Source organism: Bos mutus, chromosome X, assembly GCF_027580195.1.
Source record: "Bos mutus isolate GX-2022 chromosome X, NWIPB_WYAK_1.1, whole genome shotgun sequence".
NCBI classification, from domain to species: domain Eukaryota; kingdom Metazoa; phylum Chordata; class Mammalia; order Artiodactyla; family Bovidae; genus Bos; species Bos mutus.
Window position 1 is genome coordinate 73452251 of NC_091646.1, and position 20708 is coordinate 73472958.

At 37.4% G+C, this 20708-nt stretch overlaps 1 protein-coding gene across 4 annotated transcripts in view; it reads left to right on the forward strand.

The window, feature by feature from the left end:
• Positions 1-20708, forward strand: part of OPHN1 (oligophrenin 1) — a 629407-nt gene that overhangs the window by 461025 nt on the left and 147674 nt on the right. For 3 of the 4 annotated variants that reach the window (XM_005899246.2, XM_070365372.1, XM_070365369.1), the window contains exons 16-18: positions 496-580; positions 5883-5941; positions 7094-7199. In XM_005899246.2, coding sequence (XP_005899308.1) covers positions 496-580; positions 5883-5941; positions 7094-7199 — 250 coding nt within the window. The remainder of the gene's footprint in view (positions 1-495; positions 581-5882; positions 5942-7093; positions 7200-20708) is intronic. The other variant, XM_070365370.1, reaches the window with a different exon arrangement.

Sequence of the window (20708 nt, forward strand, 5' to 3'; positions counted from 1 at the left end):
TTGGCATTTGAATTAAGCCTATGAAAGCTGAACACTTATGGACTTTACCACTTAAGAGGTTCACAGTGAGCCTCTAGCAATTTGCCAGTTATTGATTAGGTTTTCATAGTCCTGAACTGGTTCCCAAGGACTTTTCTGCTCTTGGGCTTATGCCCTATATGTTTTGATTTTCTGTGTCTGCTTGTCTGTTTCTTCAGCTTGCCCTATGACCTCAGTTCTCTGATGGAGCTAAGAGGAGTTGATTTTCAGGTTGTTCCATTTTTTTTTCTTCTTGTGTGAATGCAAGAGTTGACTTCCAAGCTCCTTGCATGCTTAACTGGAGTGCAAGGAAAATTTTTGATACCTCAAAGACATGTTCGTTGTAAAGTTTTCATTTTGTGAAAACTCGTTAGAGTAACTATCTTTTAATTAATGTACTTTATTTTTCTTTTAAAGGGGTAAAATCTAGTATCTTGTGAAAAATTAACTTTTTTCATTTTTTTTCTTCTTGAATAGATCCTAAATGCCCAGGAGATATTGATTTTCATAATAGTGACTGGGACATTAAGACAATCACCAGCTCCTTGAAATTCTACCTCAGGTATGTCTAATATGATTTGGAACATTGCTTTTCAGAAATGATCGAATTTGGATGGATGGAGATGGAGTTAATGTATCCCAATTTTGGGAGTTTAGATAGAATTGCTAAAGAAAAAAGAATGAAAAGAATTTTTGTTAAAGAAAAATGTACATTAGGAGCCTTTTTTTAAATTGGGAATTTAAGCAAGGGAAACATCAAAATAATAGAATTATTATTGAAATGTGGGTTTCTGAAGAAAATTTGCTTTAAAAACTATTTGAAGGTTTGCCTTTATGCACAGATAGGGTGATATCACAGTGGGCTCACCAGCAAACTCAGGAGTTGGGAAAATTCAAGATTTTTAAACTGTATTGTTGGATAATAATAATTTTGAAACATTAAATTGCATTTACACATACATAATTTGTGTATTTGTATGTCTTTTTTAATAATGTGAATAAAACCCAAAAAAATACAAATATAAAAAAGTTAGAACTTAAAAAGAAAAAAAAAATGTTAGAACTAAATGAAGTGATGGCAGTAGGAAAAAATTAACTCATGAGCAAAATTTGGGGATGCACAATGACAGTTTATTGGTATAACTTTATACTGCATAAAATTATTTGTGACATATATACTTTTTAAACTCATTCATTTCTTACCATTTTCTATGTCCCATAGTATACACCATACTTTATGTGCTAAAATGTCTTTTCAGTTATTGTACTCTTTAGTCAATAAGATAGCTATTTATGATATGAGAAATGTCATTACTCCAAATAGATTGGGTCCCAGATATTGTTATTAAATGACCTTCTGCTATTGCATCATCTTAGAACTTTAAGTAAATATGAATGCTCTATTCAGGAGTATTTCTCTTGCATTTGCCAGAGAAGAAAATCACTGTTCTAAGAGGGTTTATTCTGTGCTGGGCAATATTCTAGTTGCTTATGTTGACAATATCATTGTTTTTCTCACAGTAATCTTATGAGGTAGGTGTTACCATACTTATTTTACAGATGAAGAATTACAACATACTTTCTCCCTCATTAAGTAATATTCATGATCACAATTCATATTATTTGAACCCAAGTATCTCTAACTTGTAAAGCCATTGGTATTAGAGCATCTTATTTCCCTATTCTCCACATCCCATAGGCTGTGGCCTTCTTAGAATTGCTTGGGTAATTTAGTAAAGACATAGCAATCTGCTATGCACACTTTCAGGAGACTCATGATGATGATAATAGTGCAAGTAAATGATTCTATGTCTCTAGCCTCTTTATAAGGAGTTACTTTTTTAAGAGATTTACGTAGGGTAAGTCCCTCCCACATTTTACCTTTCCCAGATCATTGCATAATAAGCAGTGAAGCCCATTTGAAATATGAACGTGAGACTTTTGAATGGCCAGCACCTCCAATAAGAGATATTTATTGTTAAGAGTCTTATGAGCCTTTAATATGTACTAGCCAGTTAATACCTTTTCAATTTCTTTTTTTTTAAAATTGTATTGGTATCTTCAAAATGAACTTGCTTCATCTGTGTTTTAGATACCTAATTCACCCCTTGTCTCTAATATTCTAGAAAATTACTCTAAAAACCATCCCTTTTCTTTTCTGTATCTTTAACCTTTCTCATTTAATGGGTTCTTTCCTCTGAGCATACAAATAGGAAGACCCCAACCACAGAAAACTAACCAAAATGATCACATGGATCACAGCTTTGTGTAACTCAGTGAAATTATAAGCCATGTCATTTAAGGCCAGCCAAGACAAATGGGTCATAGTAGAGAGTTCTGGTAAAATGTGGTCCACTGGAGAGGGGAATGGCAAACCACTTCAGCACTCTTGCCTTGAGAACCCCATGAACAAATATGATCCAACATTGCACATCTCTCGAACCTTGTGTTTTGTTTCATTCATTCATTTTTTCCACCATTCACTAAACCATTCAGTAAACATTTCTTGAGTACCTACTCAGTGCCTAGCATAATATCTGGCAGTTGGTACACAGTTGTGAGTAGATATGACCTTAAAAAGCTCATAGTTGGGACTTCCCTGGTGGTCCAGTGGTTAAGGGTCTGCCTGCCAATGCAAGGGTCACCGACTGAATCCCTAGTCAGGGGAGATACCATATGCCACAGCACAACTAACCCTGTGTGCTGCAACTACATTTGAGGGATATGACAGTAAAGAGTAGCCCCTACACTGCAACTACAGCAAAGCCCATACACAACAATGAAGACTCAGCACAGCCAAAAACAAATAAAACATTTTTTTAAAAGTTATAGTCCAGTGAAATGGACAGACAAAAAACAATTATACCAATATAATGAACTGTAATAAGTGCTCTGAAGGAAAACTGCAAAGTGGGATGCAATCATATAATAAGAAAGCCTGATTTATTCTGGTTTTCGTTTTGAACTGAGGTTTGAATTATAACTTGGAGTCAACTGGCAGGGGGAGGCAGTTCCAGACAGAAATACCTTCATATGCAAAGACGTTGAAGCACAAGGAGGACCCTTTTAAGGAACTACATGTACCAGTATATGTGGAGTATTGAGTGTAGAGGGAGGGAGAGATATGTAGGGCCAGATCATTCAAGGCCTTTTAGGATATTTTTTTAGAATTGGAGTATGAATATATATTTAAAGGAATGGGAATATACTGAAAGATTTTAAGCAGGAGGTTATATGATGAGATTTGCATTTTGAAAAAATATAGAGATGAGATTAGAGAGAGACAAAATAAGTAGAGGTGGAAACCAGTTAGCAAGCTGTTGCTGTGGTCCTGGAAAGAGATTATGCTTCTGTGGGACTAGGGAGTAGCATTGGGAATAGACAGAAATAAGCATAGTCAAGAGATTTAGGGAATAAACTTGGATATGAAGATGGAGGAGAGGGAGATAAAAGAATGACTTCCACATTTCCAGCCCATGCAACCAAATGATGGTCATACATTTACTGATTTGGGAAACATTAAAAAAAAAAAAAAAAACCTCATTTGAGGGAGATGACAAATTAGGTTTTAGGTATGTCAAATCTAGGTGTCTTTATAGAAACTAGGGCAAGAATTTTAAATAGGCAATCTGATATATAGGAAATGTATAGGAATGTAACTCAGAGAATTCTGGGCTTGAGTTAAAAAATTGGGGATCATCAACAGTGCAGATGACAACAGGAGGCAGGAGCTTAGATGAAATTGCCTAGTGAGATATTTCAGCCCTTCTCAATCTAGCCTCAGTGTATGAAGTAATACACACTCCCACCTTTACTTTTAATCTCCGAGTTTACTTTTTAACCTACTGCAAATCTGACTTGCGCCCTCTCCTCTATGAAGCTGCTCTTGCCAAGGTCACCAGTGATTCTCAATGCTAAACACAATGGATGATTGTCAATCTTTACCTTATTTGATCTCTTTGTAGCATTTGAAGCTGTTAACAAGCCCTCCTTGAAACTCTTTCTTCTTTTGGATTCTGTTAATCCATTACTTTTGGATTTTCTCTCACCTCTTTGATCACTTTAAGAAGTCTCTTTTATGGACTTTCTACCTGGTATTTCCCAGGGCTTTCTTCTCATTTTGCTACACTGGAGGAATGGAAAATACAAATATTTATAGGAACAAGGATATGAAAATGACTGAAGGACTACTTTCATATTAAACTACTTTCATATTAAACTTGTTGCCTATAAAACCCTTACTTGCATGGCAATCCCTTTGTTTATATATAAACAGCAATATTCTTTACTCCCGCAAACAGCCATAGGAGCCCAATATAGACAGATCTTTCCATTTTTCAATAGAGACAGACAATATTGATCTTGTATGTGAAATACTCAATTTTTTTCATATTATGATGACTGATTCAATTCCATTTCTTTTTTACACACTCTTCTGGACTGGAAAGAAATGTTGAAAGACCTCATGTAACTGTTAGCTGCCAGTTCACCATCTCTCCTTGAGCCATGGTATTCGTTCTTATGGTTCTAATAAGCCCTGCTTCTCAGATCTGGAAAAGCACTTCATCCATCTTCCTAATAAACATCTGTCTTTGGCTATCCCAGAAACCCCTCAGACATAGCATCTCTACTTCCCTCTGAATCAATTTCTAATATGTTCAGTCCCAAACCAGATTACTCTGGTTTTGTGTACCCAAACCAGATTACTCTGTCCCTCATCAACATTAATCTTTCCCTTATAACTGTTGAAGGAGCTGTCTTTAATGTCTTTCAAATAACTCTCCTCACCCTTTCTTTCTACCCCTAATGGCACTATTTTCATTTAGGCTTTTATTATCTCTTGCCTATATTACTACAATAAGAGCAGTGGCAAGCAGTATAACATAATGATAAAGAACATGGCCTTGAGACAGACTGCTTACTTCCGCCACTTACTATGTGGCTTAGGATGAACTATATAACTTTTCTGAAGCTCAGTTTCCTTATCTAAAAAATGAAGATAATATTAGTATCTACCTTACAGGGTTGTCATGAGAATTAAATGAGTAAATATATGTTAAACACTTAGAACAGTGACGAGTTTGCTATTATTACTATTATTAGTGGATTGCTTCCTTCTTCTGGGCCATGTACTACCCACTTTTATCATTGTACTTGTTACCTTACATTGCAAATTTTGTATATGATACTTTCCCCAACTAGACTGTTAGCTCCTTGAAGGTTTAGACTATGTCTAATTCATCTGGATCCCCAATACCTGGCACAATGCCAGTCACAAGTAGGTGTTCAGCCTATATATATATAGACCACACCACGCAGCATGTTGGATCTTAGTTCCTTGACCAGGGGTCAAACTCGTGCCCCTTGAAGTGGAATTACAGAGTTTTAACCACTGGATCACTAGGGAAGTCACTCAACCAGTATTTTTTGACTAAATAAAGAAACCTGTCTGAGCCTCAATTTCCTTTTCCATTAAACAGGGATTTGAATTACTTCTTCACAGGATTTTTGGAGGGATCAAATGGCAGGACAGATGTAAAAGAACTTGGAAACTGAGGAACTAATGAACTGTAAGGACTTCATAGTATCAATCGTAGTGGGTCCCCTTTTTGCAGGGCTGGTTTTTGCCTCTTTTCACTTTGGGGAACTAGTTGGAGACCCTGCTCGAGGTCTCAGCTCATACTTTCTTCTGTTGAATTACGAGCAATGAGAATTCCTCTGACAAATTTTCAGATGAACAAAAAATGCATATAGTCATATCAATCTGTGAGCTCAGAAACTTCAGCTTTGCTTCTCACAGAACTGAGATTCTAAGGCCTCACTACTCCCTCCCCAAAGGAACTTACAGTCTTCATTAATTTCAGGAATCTTTCTGAACCTGTCATGACCTATAGACTTCACAAAGAGCTGGTCTCTGCTGCCAGTAAGTATTTATGTTACTTAGTTAATTGTGTTTTCCTGGCTTCTAACTAATATTTACAACAATAAGCCTAGAAGACTGCTTGAGTGAAAGTAAGGGAAAAAGCAAACATACTTACAGGTTTTGTCCACTGTCAAATGAGGATATTCTTACTTGCTAACTCACGTGCTGTATTAGTTTTCATAAATTAGTGTTAGTTGAGTAAATTGGAGAAAACTGTCTAACTTGAGGGATGCAAAAGTTCTGAGGACTTGACTGATTGATTGTGCCTTATATCAGAACAAGCATATTGGCTCACATTGCCAGGAAACAACAAAATGGTTCCATTACAGTTATTGTTTCAGGTTTTTTTCAACACTTTGCCCTTTCAAATGGTTTTCAATTGTCTTGTGAATTATTACTCTTTATTTTTTTAGTGCTAGCATCACAATGTTTAGATTATGAGACCAGTGGTGAGACTGGAGGAGTACATAGGAAATAAGGTATATAGAATCACTCAAAAAGTTGGCAGCTGAAGAAGCATTAAAAGTTTTGGCTGAGGCCACTGTATGAGTATCCCTCCCTACCTCCATGTGACTCTTCTACATTGTGCCTTGTATAGTATTGAGGAAAAAGATGCAGGGGATTTGTCCTCATAATGAATCTTTGTTGAGGCAAGAGAGCCTTGATTTTTACTCTGAGCTCTCTCAGTAATTTTCCTAGGAATCCAGAGGCAGCAGCACACCTCCCAGTTCCACAAGGAAATTTGCTGGGCAAGCGTTTCCAGCTGGAAGTTTACATGCAGAGCTTTAAGAGCAACCTGCTGTTTCTAGAATTCTGACTTGTTCTGATACAGTCTTCTCTTCTCTCTTCTGTTTTATCTTCTCTTCTCTCTTCTATATTATTCTCCTTTCTAGACTAATTTATTTGTTTTTAATCTATGTTTTTATCTTATAGTCAGTCTCTGTCTTCCCCCTTCAGTGTCTTTGTTTCTTGGTCTCTTTCTGTCATTTTGTCCCTGTGTCTATATATCTCTCTCTTTTCATCTCTCAGACTATGTGTCTCTGATTATCTCTGCATGTGCACATGCATGGGTGTGTGTATGTGTGTCTGTGCATGAAAATTTGCTTAATCCAATTGCCCAGAAGGCAAAACTATCTCTCTGTTCTCTCTCAGAGTCTGACAACCTGGATTATCGATTGGGAGCTATTCACTCCCTGGTATATAAGCTACCAGAAAAGAACCGAGAGATGTTGGAACTTCTTATAAGACACTTGGTCAAGTAAGTAACTTCTAGGTTTTCAGGAAGAGTTCCTGTTAGAAGAATGACACACATGATAGCGCTACAGATAAACTTTCTTTAAGCTCATTAAGTCCCAACCCCCAATTGCTTCATCCTAGGCGATCTGAGTGCTCGGTGAGAAACATGATTTTGCCTTTATCCTTGTATGTATCTTATCCAGCTCATTGTGCATCTTATCTAAGGGGTTTTCTCAGTTTAGGGATTAATACCAGATAGAATGGATTAAACACAAGCTTTGCTGTCAGATAAATCTGGTTTCAAATACCAGCTCTACCCTTTAGCTTTATAATCTTAGGAAAAGCTCTCTTAACCTCTGTTTGGTCATCTTTAAAATAAGAGTAGTATTGCCTGCCCCTTAAGACTGTTATGTGGATTTGAATGAATACAGGTAAAGTGCCTGGGACATAGGAAGTTCTCAAGACATGGGAGTCATGATTATAGTCGCCTTCTTTGCTTGCATATGGCAGGTAGGAAGAGATAGCAGCATTTCAGAATAGATCTGGTGATAGGCTCTAAGATGGGTGGGTATAAGGGGCATGTGTGCCCCACTGTGGTGCTTTCTGACCAGAGGGTTCAGTGTTGTGAATACAGATAAATTTACTTGACTCATAAAAGGCTGCTCTAAGGAAACAATGTGGAACAGAAAAAAGTACTATAGCCAGGAGTGAGCAAACCTGGGTTCCAGCATCAGTTCTGCTACTTGCTTTCTTGATGACCATTGACAGGTCACTCTTAAGGCCACTCCTACTGTGTTAAAAAGTAAATAAATGAGACAACAAGCTTAGAAAAAATGTGATGTATTCTAAGTCTATGCAACAAAATTAAGCTATCAGTACACTGATAAAAATGCATCTGGAAATCACTTCAAAAACAACATTCATATTTCCTCATTCTTTTTCATTCCTGTATAATGCTATATTGTTTGAATACACCATTATTTACACAAGTAGTCACTTATTGTTGGAGAATATCTCAAACACCTAGGGGATAGGTGGTGAATAGGGTGGGAGGGATAGGCATGGATGCTAGACTCCTCTGAGTCTGCCTCCTTTTGACTTTTGTGCCATATTAATATTTTATGTATCCAAATAGTAAAGTTAAATCAAAAGGAAAATAACACAAACTCTAAAATGAAATGCAAAAAAGAAAATGATTCTAAATATCAAATTCATAGCATACTAGTACAGAGAAAACAGTTATTTCATCAAACTTGTCAACACAGCTGCTAATTCATGCTAATAAAATATATTCTGAAAACAAGAAAAGTTGTGAAAAAGTTATAAGCATCACCCAGTAGGATTATTAGTACTATTATTAGTACAAGTTTTGCCAAGAGAATGCACTGGTTATAGCAAATACTCTCTTCCAACAACATAAGAGACAACTACACATGGACATCATCAGATGGTCATTACTGAAATCAGGTTGATTATAATCTTTGCAGCTGAAAATGGAGAAGCTCTATACAGTCAGCAAAAACAAGACCTGGAGCTAACTGTGGCTCACATCATTAACTCCTTATTGAAAAATTCAGACTAATATTGAAGAAAGTAGGGAAAACCACTAAGCCATTCAGGTATGAGCTAAATAAAGTCCCTTATGATTATACAGTGGAAGTGAAAAATAGACTCAAGGGATTAGATCTGATAGAGTGCCTGAAGAACTATGGATGCTGGTTTGTAACATTGTACAGGAGATGGTGACAAAAATGATCCCCAAGAAAAAGAAATGCAACAAAGCAAAACGGTTGTCTGAGGAGGCCTCACAAATAGCTGAGAAAAGAAGAGAAACTAAAGGCAAAGGAGAAAAGAAAAGATATACCTATCTGAATGCAGAGTTCCAAAAAACAGCAAGGAAAGATAAGAAAGCCTTAAGTGAAAAATGCAAAGAAATGGAGGAAATCAGTAGAATGGGAATGACTAGAGATCTCTTCAAGAAAATTAGATGCCAAGGGAACATTTCTTGCAGAGATGGGCACAGTAAACGACAGAAGCATTATGGACTTAACAGAAGCAGAAGACATTAAGAAGAGGTGGCAAGAATACACAGAACTATACAAAAGAGGCCTTAATGACCCAGATAATCATGATGGGTGTGATCACTCACCTAGAGCGAGATGTCCTGGAGTGTACATTCAAGTGGGCCTTAGGAAGCATTACTACAAGCAAAGCTAGTGGAGGTGATGAAATTCAATCTGAGCTACTTCAAGTCCTAAAAGTTGATGCTGTTAAAGTGCAGTTCTCAATATGCCAGCAAATTTGGAATACTTAGCAGTGGCCAAAAGACTGGAAAAGGTAAGTTTTCATTCCAATCCCAAAGAAGGGCAATCCCAAAGAATGTTCAAGCTACTGCACAGTTGTACTAATTTCACATGCTAGGAAGGTAATGCTCAAAATCCTTCAAGCTAGGCCTCAACAGTACACGAACCAAGAACTTCCCTGGGTACATGCTGGATTTAGAAAGGGCAGAAGAACCAGAGATCAAATTGCCAACATCTGTCAGATCATAAAGAAAGCAAGGGAATTCCAGAAAAACATCTACTTCTGCTTCATTGATTACATGAAAGCATTTGACTGTGTGGATCACAACAAACTGTGGAAAATTCTTAAAGAGTTGGGAATACTATACCACCTTACCTGCCTCTTGATAAACTTGTATTTTATCAAGAAGCAACAGTTAGAACCAGACATGGAACAATGAACTGGTTCGAAATTGGGAAAAGAGAATGACAATGCTGTATATTGTCACCCTGCTTATTTCAACTTATATGCAGAGTGCGTGAGTGTGTGGTCAGTAGCTTTAGTCTTGTCCAAATCTTTGTGACCCTATGGACTATTGCCTGTCAGGCTCCTCTCTCCATGAGATTCTCTAGGCAAGAATACTGGAGTAAGTTGTTGGGCCCTCATCCAGGGGATCTTCCCCACCCAGGCATCAAACCTGGGTCTCCTTCATTTTCCAAATTGCATCATGTGAAATGCAGGGCTGGATGAATCACAAGCTGGAATCAAGATTGCCAGGAGAAATATCAATAACCTCAGATATGCAGATGATACCACTTTAATTGCAGAAAGTGAAGAGGAACTAAAGAGCATCTGGATGAAGGTGAAAGAGGAGAGTCAAAAGCTGGCTTAAAACTCAACACTCAAAAAACCAAGATCATGGCATCCAGTCCCATCACTTCAAGACAAATAAATGGGGAAAAAATGGAAACAGTGACAGACTTCATTTTCTTGGGCTCCAAAGTCACTGCAGATGGTGATTGCAGCCAGGAAATGAAAAGACACTTTCTCCTTGGAAGAAAAGCTATGACAAACCTAGAGAGTATATTGAAAAGCAGAGACATTACTTTGCCGACAAAGGTCCATCTAGTCAAAGCTATGGTTTTTCCAGTAGCCATGTACAGATGTGTGAATTGGACCACAAAGACGGCCAAACACCAAATAATTGATGCTTTTGTACTGTGAAGCTTTTGTACTGTGTTGGAGAAGACTCTTGAGAGTCCCTTGGACTGCAAGGTGATCAAAGCAGTCAGTCCTAAAGAAATCAACCCTGAATATTCATTGGAAGGACTGATGCTGAAACTGAAGCTCCAAAAGTTTGACTACCTGATGGGAAGAGCTGACTCATTGGAAAATGCACTGATGCTGGGAAAGGTTGAAAGCAGGAAGAGAAGGGGGTGATAGAGGATGAGATGGTTGGATGGCATCACCAACTCAATGGACATGAGTTTGAACAAACTCTGGGAGTTGATGATGGACAAGGAGGCCTGGCATGCCACAGTCCAGGAGTTCACACAAAGTTGGTCATGACTGAGGGACTGAGCAGCAACAACACTCTACACAAAAATAAGTTCAAAATGGATTAAAGATCTAAATATAAGGCCTGATACTATAAGTCTTAGAGGGAAACATAGATAAGCCATTCTTTGACATAAATTTTAGCAATTTTTTTTAGATCTGTTTCCTAAGGCAAAGTAAACAAAAGCAAAAGAAAACTGGGACCTAATTAAATGTAAAAGCTTTCGAACAGCAAAGGAAACCATCAATGAAATGAAAAGAAATTCTATTGAATTGTAGAAAATATTAGTAAATGATAAGACTAATAAGAGGTTAATGTCTAAAATATATAATCAACTCATGCAACTAAATATCAAAAAAGTGAACAACCTGATTAAAAAACAGAAAAAGGAATAACATTTTTCAAAAGATGATATACGATGATCACCAGGCTCATGAAAAGATGCTCAACACTAATAATAATCAAAGAAAGCAAATAAAATCGCATTCAGATATCACCTCATAAACATGTCAGAATGACTATCATTAGTGGGGATTGGGAGGTTGGGATTTATATGAAGACCTACAAGAGTCCAGAACTAATGCGAAAAAAGATGTCCTTTTCATTATAGAGGACTGGAATGCAAAAGTAGGACGTCAAGAAACACCTGGAGTAACAGGCAAATTTGGCCTTGGAATACGGAATGCAACAGGGCAAAGGCTAATAGAATTTTGCCAAGAAACGCACTGGTCATAGCAAACACCATCTTCCAACAACACAAGAGAAGATTCTATACATGGACATCACCAGATGGTCAACACCGAAATCAGATTGATTATATTCTTTGCAGCCAAAGATGGAGAAGCTCTATACAGTCAACAAAAACAAGACCAGGAGCTGACTGTGGCTCAGATCATGAGCTCCTTATTGCCAAATTCAGACTTAAATTGAAGTAAGTAGGGAAAACCACTAGACCATTCAGGTATGACCTAAATCAAATCCCTTATGATTATACAGAGGAAGTGAGAAATAGATTTAAGGGCCTAGATCTGATAGACAGAGTGCCTGATGAACTGTGGATGGTGGTTTGTGACATTATACAGGAAACAGGGATCAAGACTATCCCCATGGAAAAGAAATGCAAAAAAGCAAAATGGCTGTCTGGGGAGGCCTTACAAATAGCTGTAAAAAGAAGAGAAGAGAAAAGCAAAGGCAAAAAGAAAAGCTATCACCATCTGAATGCAGAGTTCCAAAGAATAGCAAGAAGAGATAAGAAAGCCTTCCTCAGCAATCAATACAAAGAAATAGAGGAAAACAACAGAGAGACTAGAGATCTCTTCAAGAAAATTAGAGATACCAAGGGAACATTTCATGCAAAGATGGGCTCGATAAACGATGGAAATGGTATGGACCTAACAGAAGCAGAAGATATTAAGAAGAGGTGGCAAGAATACACAGAAGAACTGTACAAAAAAGATCTTTACAACCCAGATAGCCACGATGGTGTGATCACTGACCTAGAGCCAGACATCCTGGAATGTGAAGTCAAGTGGGTCTTAGAAAGCATCACTATGAACAAAGCTAGTGGAGGTGATGGAATTCCAGTTGAGCTATTTCAAATCCTGAAAGATGATGCTGTGAAAGTGCTGCACTCAATATGCCAGCAAATTTGGAAAACTCAGCAGTGGCCACAGGACTGAAAAAGGTCAGTCTTCATTCCAATCGCAAAGAAAGGCATTGCCAAAAAATGCTCAAACTACCACACAATTGCACTCATCTCACACACTAGTAATGCTCAAAATTCTCCAAGCCAGGCTTCAGCAATATGTGAACCATGAACTTCCAGATGTTCAAGCTGGTTTTAGAAAAGGCAGAGGAACCAGAGATCAAATTGCCAACATCTGCTGGATCATCGAAAGAGCAAGAGAGTTCCAGAAAAACATCTATTTCTGCTTTATTGTCTATGCCAAAGCCTTTGATTTTGTGGATCACAATAAACCATGGAAAATTCTGAAAGAGATGGGAATACCAGACCAGCTGACCTGCCTCTTGAGAAATCTGTATGCAGGTCAGGAAGCAACAGTTAGAACTGGACATGGAACAACAGACTGGTTCCAAATAAGAAAAGGAGTATGTCAAGGCTGTGTATTGTCACCCTGCTTATTTAACTTATATGCAGAGTACATCATGAGAAACTCTGGGCTGGAAAAAGCACAAGCTGGAATCAAGATTGCTGGGAGAAATATCAATAACATCAGATATGCAGATGACACCATCCTTATGGCAGAAAGTGAAGAGGAACTAAAAAGCCTCTTGATGAGAGTGAAAGAGGAGAGTGAAAAAGTTGGGTTCAAGCTCAACATTCAGAAAACTAAGATCATGGCATCTGGCCCCATCATTTCATGGGAAATAGATGGGGAAACAGTGGAAACAGTGTCAGACTTTATTTTTTGGGGCTCCAAAATCACTGCAGATGGTGACTGCAGCCTTGAAATTAAAAGACGCTTACTCCTTGGAAGGAAAGTTATGACCAACCTAGATGGCATATTCAAAAGCAGAGACATTACTTTGCCAACAAATGTCCGTCTAGTCAAAGCTCTGGTTTTTCCAGTGGTCATGTATGGATGTGAGAATTGGACTGTGAAGAAAGCTGAGTGCTGAAGAATTGATGCTTTTGAACTGTGGTGTTGGAGAAGACTCTTGAGAGTCCCTTGGCCTGCAAGGAGATCCAACCAGTCCATTCTGCAGGAGATCAGCCCTGGGTATTCTTTGGAAGGAATGGTGCTAAAGCTGAAACTCCACTAGTCTGGCCACTTAATGCGAAGATTTGAGTCAATGGAAAAGACTCTAATACTGGGAGGGCTTGAGGGCCGGAGAAAAAGGGGATGACAGAGGATGAGATGCCTGGATGGCATCACTGACTCCATGGACGTGAGTTTGAGTGAACTCCAGGAGATGATGATGGACATGGAGGCTTGGCGTGCTGCAATTCAAAGAGTCAGACTCTCTGCGTCTCAAAGAGTCGGACCCTACTGAGCGACTGAATTGACTGACTGATATATATATATATATATATATATATATATATATATATATATATATATATTGCAACCTACTATATTGCAAAGGGTAGTCTACCCAATGATCCATGGTGATCTAAATGTGAAGAATATCTCCAAAAAAAGTAGAGATATTTATATGTACGTCTGGTACACTTTGCATCATAGAAACTAACACAACATTGTAAAGCAACTATACTCCAAAAAAAATTAATTAATTAAAAAAAAACAGACTCGCCCATGCACCGATGGTAAATTAATCTGTTACAAAGGAGACAAGACTACCCAACGTTGGAAAGAAGCTTTTCAACAAGTGGTGCTCGGAAAACTGGATAGCCACGTGTGAAAGAATATTTTAGATCATTCCTTTACTTCATACACATAAATAAACTTAAAATGGATTTAAAGACCTAAATGTGTGACTAGACACTATAAAACTCCTAATGGAAAGCATTGGCAAAACACTGTCTGACATAAATCACAGCAACATCTTTTTTATTCCCTCTCCTAGAATAATGGAAATAAAATCAAAAATATATGAGGCCTACTTAAAAGCTTTTGCACAGCAAAGGAAACAGTAAAGAAAACGAAAAGACAACCCACGTATTGGGAGAAAATACTTGCAAATGATGTGACCGATAAGAAATTAGTCTCCAAAACTTGCAAACAGCTTATGAGGCTTAATTGCATCAGAACAAACAACCCACTCAAAAAATGAGCAGAAGACCTGAATAGACATTTCTCCAAAGAGGGTGTACAGATGACCAATAGGCATATGAAAAGATATTCAATATCAGAGAAATACAAATCAATATTATAAAGAGATATCACCTTACTGCAATCAAAATAACTATCATCAAAAAGTCCACAAAAAACAAACGTTGAAGAGAGTGTTGAGAGAAGGGAACCCTCCTACACTCTTAGTAGGAATGTAAATTGGTACAGTCTCTATGGAGAATAGTATGGAGGTTCCTTAAAGAACTAAAAAATAGAGCTATCATATGACCCTGCAGTCCCACTCCTGGGCATATATCTGGGAAAAATAAAACATGATCTGAAAGGATACATTCAACCCAATGTTCATCTTAGCACTGCTTACAATAGCCAAGACATGGAAGCAAGGTAAATGTCCATCAACAAACGAATGGATAAAGAAGTGGTACATATATACAATGGAATATTACTCAGCCATCAAAAGAATGAAGGAATGCCATTTGCAGTAACATGGATGAACCTAGAGAGTGTCACGCAGAGTAAGTTAAACAGAGAAGGAGAAATATCATATGGCATCTATTATATGTGGAATCTAAAAAGAAATGATACAAATGAACTTAACTTATAAAACAGAAAGAGACTTACAGACTTAGAAAATGAATTTATGGTTGCCTGGGGGGAAGGGAGAATTAGGGACTTTGGGAACATCATATACACATTGCTATATTTAAACTGGATAACCAACAAAGACCTATTGATAGCACATGGAACTCTGCTCAATGTTATGTGCCAGCCTGGATGGCAGGGGAGTGGGGTGTGGGAGAGAATGAATACAAGTATATGTATGGCTGAGTCCATTTGCTGTTCACCTGAAACTGCCACAACATTGTTAATCAGCTATAAAGGGTTAGTAGAAGGAAAGAAATATTAAAAATTAGGGCAGAAATAAATGCAAAAGAAAAAAAGAGACCATAGCAAAAATCAACAAAGCCAAAAGCTGGTTCTTTGAGAAGTTAAATAAAATTGATAAACCATTAGCCAGACTCATTAAGAAACAAAGGGAGAAAAATAAAATCAACAAAATTAGAAATGAAAATGGAGAAATCACAACAGACAACACAGAAATACAAAATCATAAGAGCCTACTATCAGGAACCACATGCCAATAAAATGGACAATTTTGAAGAAATGGACAAATTCTTAGAAAAGTATAATTTTCCAAAACTGAACCAGGAGAAAGTAGAAGATCTTAACAGACCCATCATAAGCACAGAAATCGAAACTGTAATCAGAAATCTTCCAGCAAACAAAAGCCCAGGACCAGATGGCTTCACAGCTGAATTCTACCAAAAATTTAGTGAAGAGCTAATACCTCTCCTACTCAAACTCTTCCAGAAAATTGCAGAGGAAGGTAAACTTCCAAACTCATTCTATGAGGCCACCATCACCCTAATACCAAAACCAGACAAAGATGCCACAAAAAAAGAAAACTACAGGCCAATATCACTGGTGAACATAGATGCAAAACTCCTTAACAAAATTCTAGCTAACAGGAGCCAACAACATATGAAAAAGATCATACATCATGACCAACTGAGCTTTATTCCAGGGATGCAAGGATTATTTAATATCTTCAAATCAATCAATGTGATACACCACATTAACAAATTGAAAGATAAAAACTATATGATTATCTCAATAGATGCAGAAAAAGCCTTTGATAAAATTCAACATCCATTAATGACAAAAACCCTCCAGAAAGCAAGCATGAAAGGAACATACTTCAACATAATAAAAGCCATATATGATAAAGCCACAGGAAACATTATCCTCAATGGTGAAAAATTGAAAGCATTTCCTCTAAAGTCAGGAACAAGACAAGGGTGCCCACTCTCACCACTACAATTCAACATAGTTTTTGAAGTTTTGGCCACAGCAATCAGAGCAGAAAAAGAAATAAAAGGAATCCAGATTGGAAAAGAAGAAGTAAAACTCTCACTGTTTGCAGATGACATAATCCTCTACATAGAAAACCCTAAAGACTACACCAGAAAATTACTAGAGCTAATCAATGAATATAGTAAAGTTGCAGGATATAAAATTAACACACAGAAATCCCTTGTATTCCTATACACTAATAATGAGAAAACAGAAAGAGAAATTAAGGAAACAATTCCATTCACCATTGCAACGAAAAGAATAAAATACTTAGGAATAAATCGACCTAAAGAAACAAAAGACCTATATATAGAAAACTATAAAACACTGATGAAAGAATTCAAAGAGGACACAAATGGATGGAGAAATATACCATGTTCATGGATTTGAAGAATCAATATAGTGAAAATGGGTATACTACGCTAAGCAATGTATAGATTCAATGCAATCCCTATCAAGCACTAATTGTATTTTTCCGAGAACTAGAACAAATAATTTCACAATTTATATGGAAATATACCCAATACAAAACAAAAAGTTTAAAGTTTGGTGGAAAAAAACATAGGCAACAGCAACTTTTTTTTATGTTGAGAAAGGTAAGCACAAAGTGTCATGCAGTATTTAAGTAACAGATACTCACTGGAAAAGCAAGGGTGTAAGGGTGAGTAAGAGAAAAATAAATTTTAATTGATAGCTCAGAAAAGTATTAATTTTATAATATGTTTTGAATAAGTAAAATGTGACACATTTTAACCTACTACACTTTTCATACAGAGAAGGTAGCATTTGGCAGAATTTAAAAATAAAAATACAGCTTTTATCGAAAAAATAAATGAGACTTTGGATATGAATGTTGCTTGATGTCACTAATTATTTTTGAGGAGAATTAATAAAAAGGAATTCCATATGGATGCTCCAGTTCCTACATGATTTGTAACTTTCTCCCCTAAGTTCCACAGTGTATCATAAGGATAAGTGGTAACATCCTGGATCTAAGGGATGCTTTTTTTTCTTTCTTTCTTTATTTTTTGGATTGAAGGATAACTACAATATTGTGTTGCTTTCTGCCATACATCAACATGGATTAACTATAGGTATACATATGTCCCCTCCCTCTTGAGACTTCCTCCTGCCCCATCCCATCTCTCTATGTGGTTACAGAGCCCTGGTTTGAGTTCCCTGAGTCATACAGCAAATTCCCAGTGGCTATCTCTTTTACATATGGCAGTGTATGTTTCCATGTACTTTCTCCATTCATCCCACCCTCTCCTTTCTACCACCCCACCGTGTCCATAAGTCTGTTCTCTATGTCTGCATCTCCATTGCTGTGCTGCAAATAGGTTCATCATTACAATCTTTCTATATTCCATATATATGTGTTAATATACAATATTTGTTTTTCTCTTTCTGACTTACTTCACTCTGTATTATAGGTTTTAGGTTCATCCACCTCATTAGCACCGACTCACATCCATTCCTTTTTATAGCTGAGTAACATGACGTTGTATATATGTACCACACCTTCTTTATCCATTCATCAATCGATGAACATCTAGGTTGCTTCCATGTCCTAGTTATTGTAAATAGTGCTGCAGTGAACATGGGCTTGTTGTTGTTCTGTTGCTAAGTCATGTCTGAGTCTTTGTGACCTCATAAACTGCAGCATGCCAGGCTTCCCTGCCCTTCACCATCTCCTGGAGTTTGCTCAAACTCATGTCCATTGAATCAGTGTTGCCATCCAACCATCTCATCCTCTGTCACCCCCTTCTCCTCTTGCCCTCAATCTTTCTGAACATAGGGTCTTTTCCAATGCACCACCTCTTCCCATCTGATCGCCACAGTATTGGAGCTTCAGCTTCAGCATCAGTCCTTCCAATGAATATTCAGGGTTGATTTCATTAGGATTCACTGCTTTGATCACCTTGCTGTCCAAGAAACTCTTAAAAGTCTTCTCCAGTGTTCATAACCATGTCAATTACAAATGCCAAGATGTGGAAGCAACCTAAGTATCCATCAATAGATGAAATGATAAAGCAGCCAAGGTATATATATGTACAATGGAATACAACTAAGCCACAAGAGGAATTAAATTTTGTCATCTGCAACAACATGTATAGACTTGGAGGGTATTATGCTAAGTGAAATAAGTCAGATAGAGAATGACAAATACTGCTTGTTATCATTTATATGTGGAATCTAAAAAAATTAAATGGATGTACATAACAAAGCCACAACAGAGCCACAGATATAGGAAACAAACTAGTGGTTACCAGTGGGTAGATGGAAAGGGGGAAGGGTAAGATAGTGGTAGGGGACTAAAGTACAAAGTGTGTGCTTGCTAAGTCACTTCAGTCCTGTGCAACTCTGTGTGACCCTATGGACTATAGTCCCCCAGAGTCCTCTGTCCATGGGAATTTTCCAGACAAGAATACTGGAATGGGTTGCCATGCCCTCCTCCAGGGGATCTTCCTGACCCAGGGATCGAACCTGCCTCTCATGTCTCCTGCATTGGCAGGCAGGTTCTTTACCAGTAGCACCACCCGGGAAACGCTATACAAAGTAGTGTGTATAAAATAAATAAGCTACAAGGATATATTCTATAGCACAGGAAATATAGCCAATATTTTATAACTTTGAATGGAGTATAATCTATAAAGATATTGAATCACTGTCTTGTACTCCTGAAACTAATATTGTAAATCAACTATACTTTATTTGCCTGCAATGTGGGAGACCTGGGTTCTATCCTTGGGTTGGGAAGATCCCCTGGAGAAGGAAATGGCAACCCACTCCAGTATTCTTGCCTGGAGAATCCCATGGACGGAGCAGCCTGGTGGGCTACAGTCCACGGGGTCGCAAAGAGTTGGACACGACCGAGAGACTTCACTTCACTTCACTTTAAAAGAAAAACTACTAGTTTGCAACCTCAGTGCCCTATTTCAGGCATGGATCAAGGTAAAAGATTTTTCAGGAACAATATATGCATAAAGTTTCAAAGTATTATCCATAGATTACTTACTAATTACAAATGGAAAACTGTATCTTTACAATGAAGTTATCTGGTAAACACTGCCTTAATTAATTGATCAAATTTAGCATCACTGATAATAATACAAACTGACCTTCTGATGGGATATGGTAAGAAGTATACAACATAAACAAATATTTTTGCCAAGAATGTTTAACCCCACTCAAATTTAGCCTCTAAACTACAGGAAATACAGGGTATAGAAAAATGCAGAATGTTTGACACTCTTTAAGACAACTGTCTTGGAATTTATTTTTTAGTCAATGTTCTGAGGGGAAAAGGTAGTGGTAGTATTCTATATGGGCTTCCCTGGTAGCTCAGCAGTAAAGAATCTGCCTCCAGTGCGGGAGACTTGGGTTCGATCTTTAGGTCAGGAAGATCCCCTGGAGGAGGGATTGACAACCCACTCTAGTATTCTTTCCTGGAGAATTCCATGGACTGAGGAGCCTGGTGGGCTGCAGTCCATTGGGTTGCAAAGAGTCGAAAATGACTTAAGCGACTGAGCCTAGAACTGTTCTATATTAAGAGGCTAAAGAAGCATAAACAAATGCAGCATATGAACTTTTGATCTAGATTTGAAACTTTCAACTAAAAATAATTGTTTCATGACATTTGAGAAAACTTGAATAGGTATCAGATATTGGGTGATATGAAATTATAAATTTTCCTTGATGTAAACATATTAAAGGTATTTGTAGGACCACATGCTTATTATTTGGAGATGAGTGGTAAGATAGTCAAGGCTGAAGCCATTTACTTTTAAAGGACTCAGGGAAAAATATACAGAACAAAGAATGCAAATGTATGAAAAAAATCAATTCCTGAATTTAGGTATAGACAGTATGAGTGTTCATAATAGCATTCTTTCAAGGTTTTGTCTTTATAACCAAAATTTACAGGGAAAATTCAAATAAAAATAGGCTTAGTTCCAACAGCAACATTTACACAGAAGAAGAAAATCCATGTGCTTTC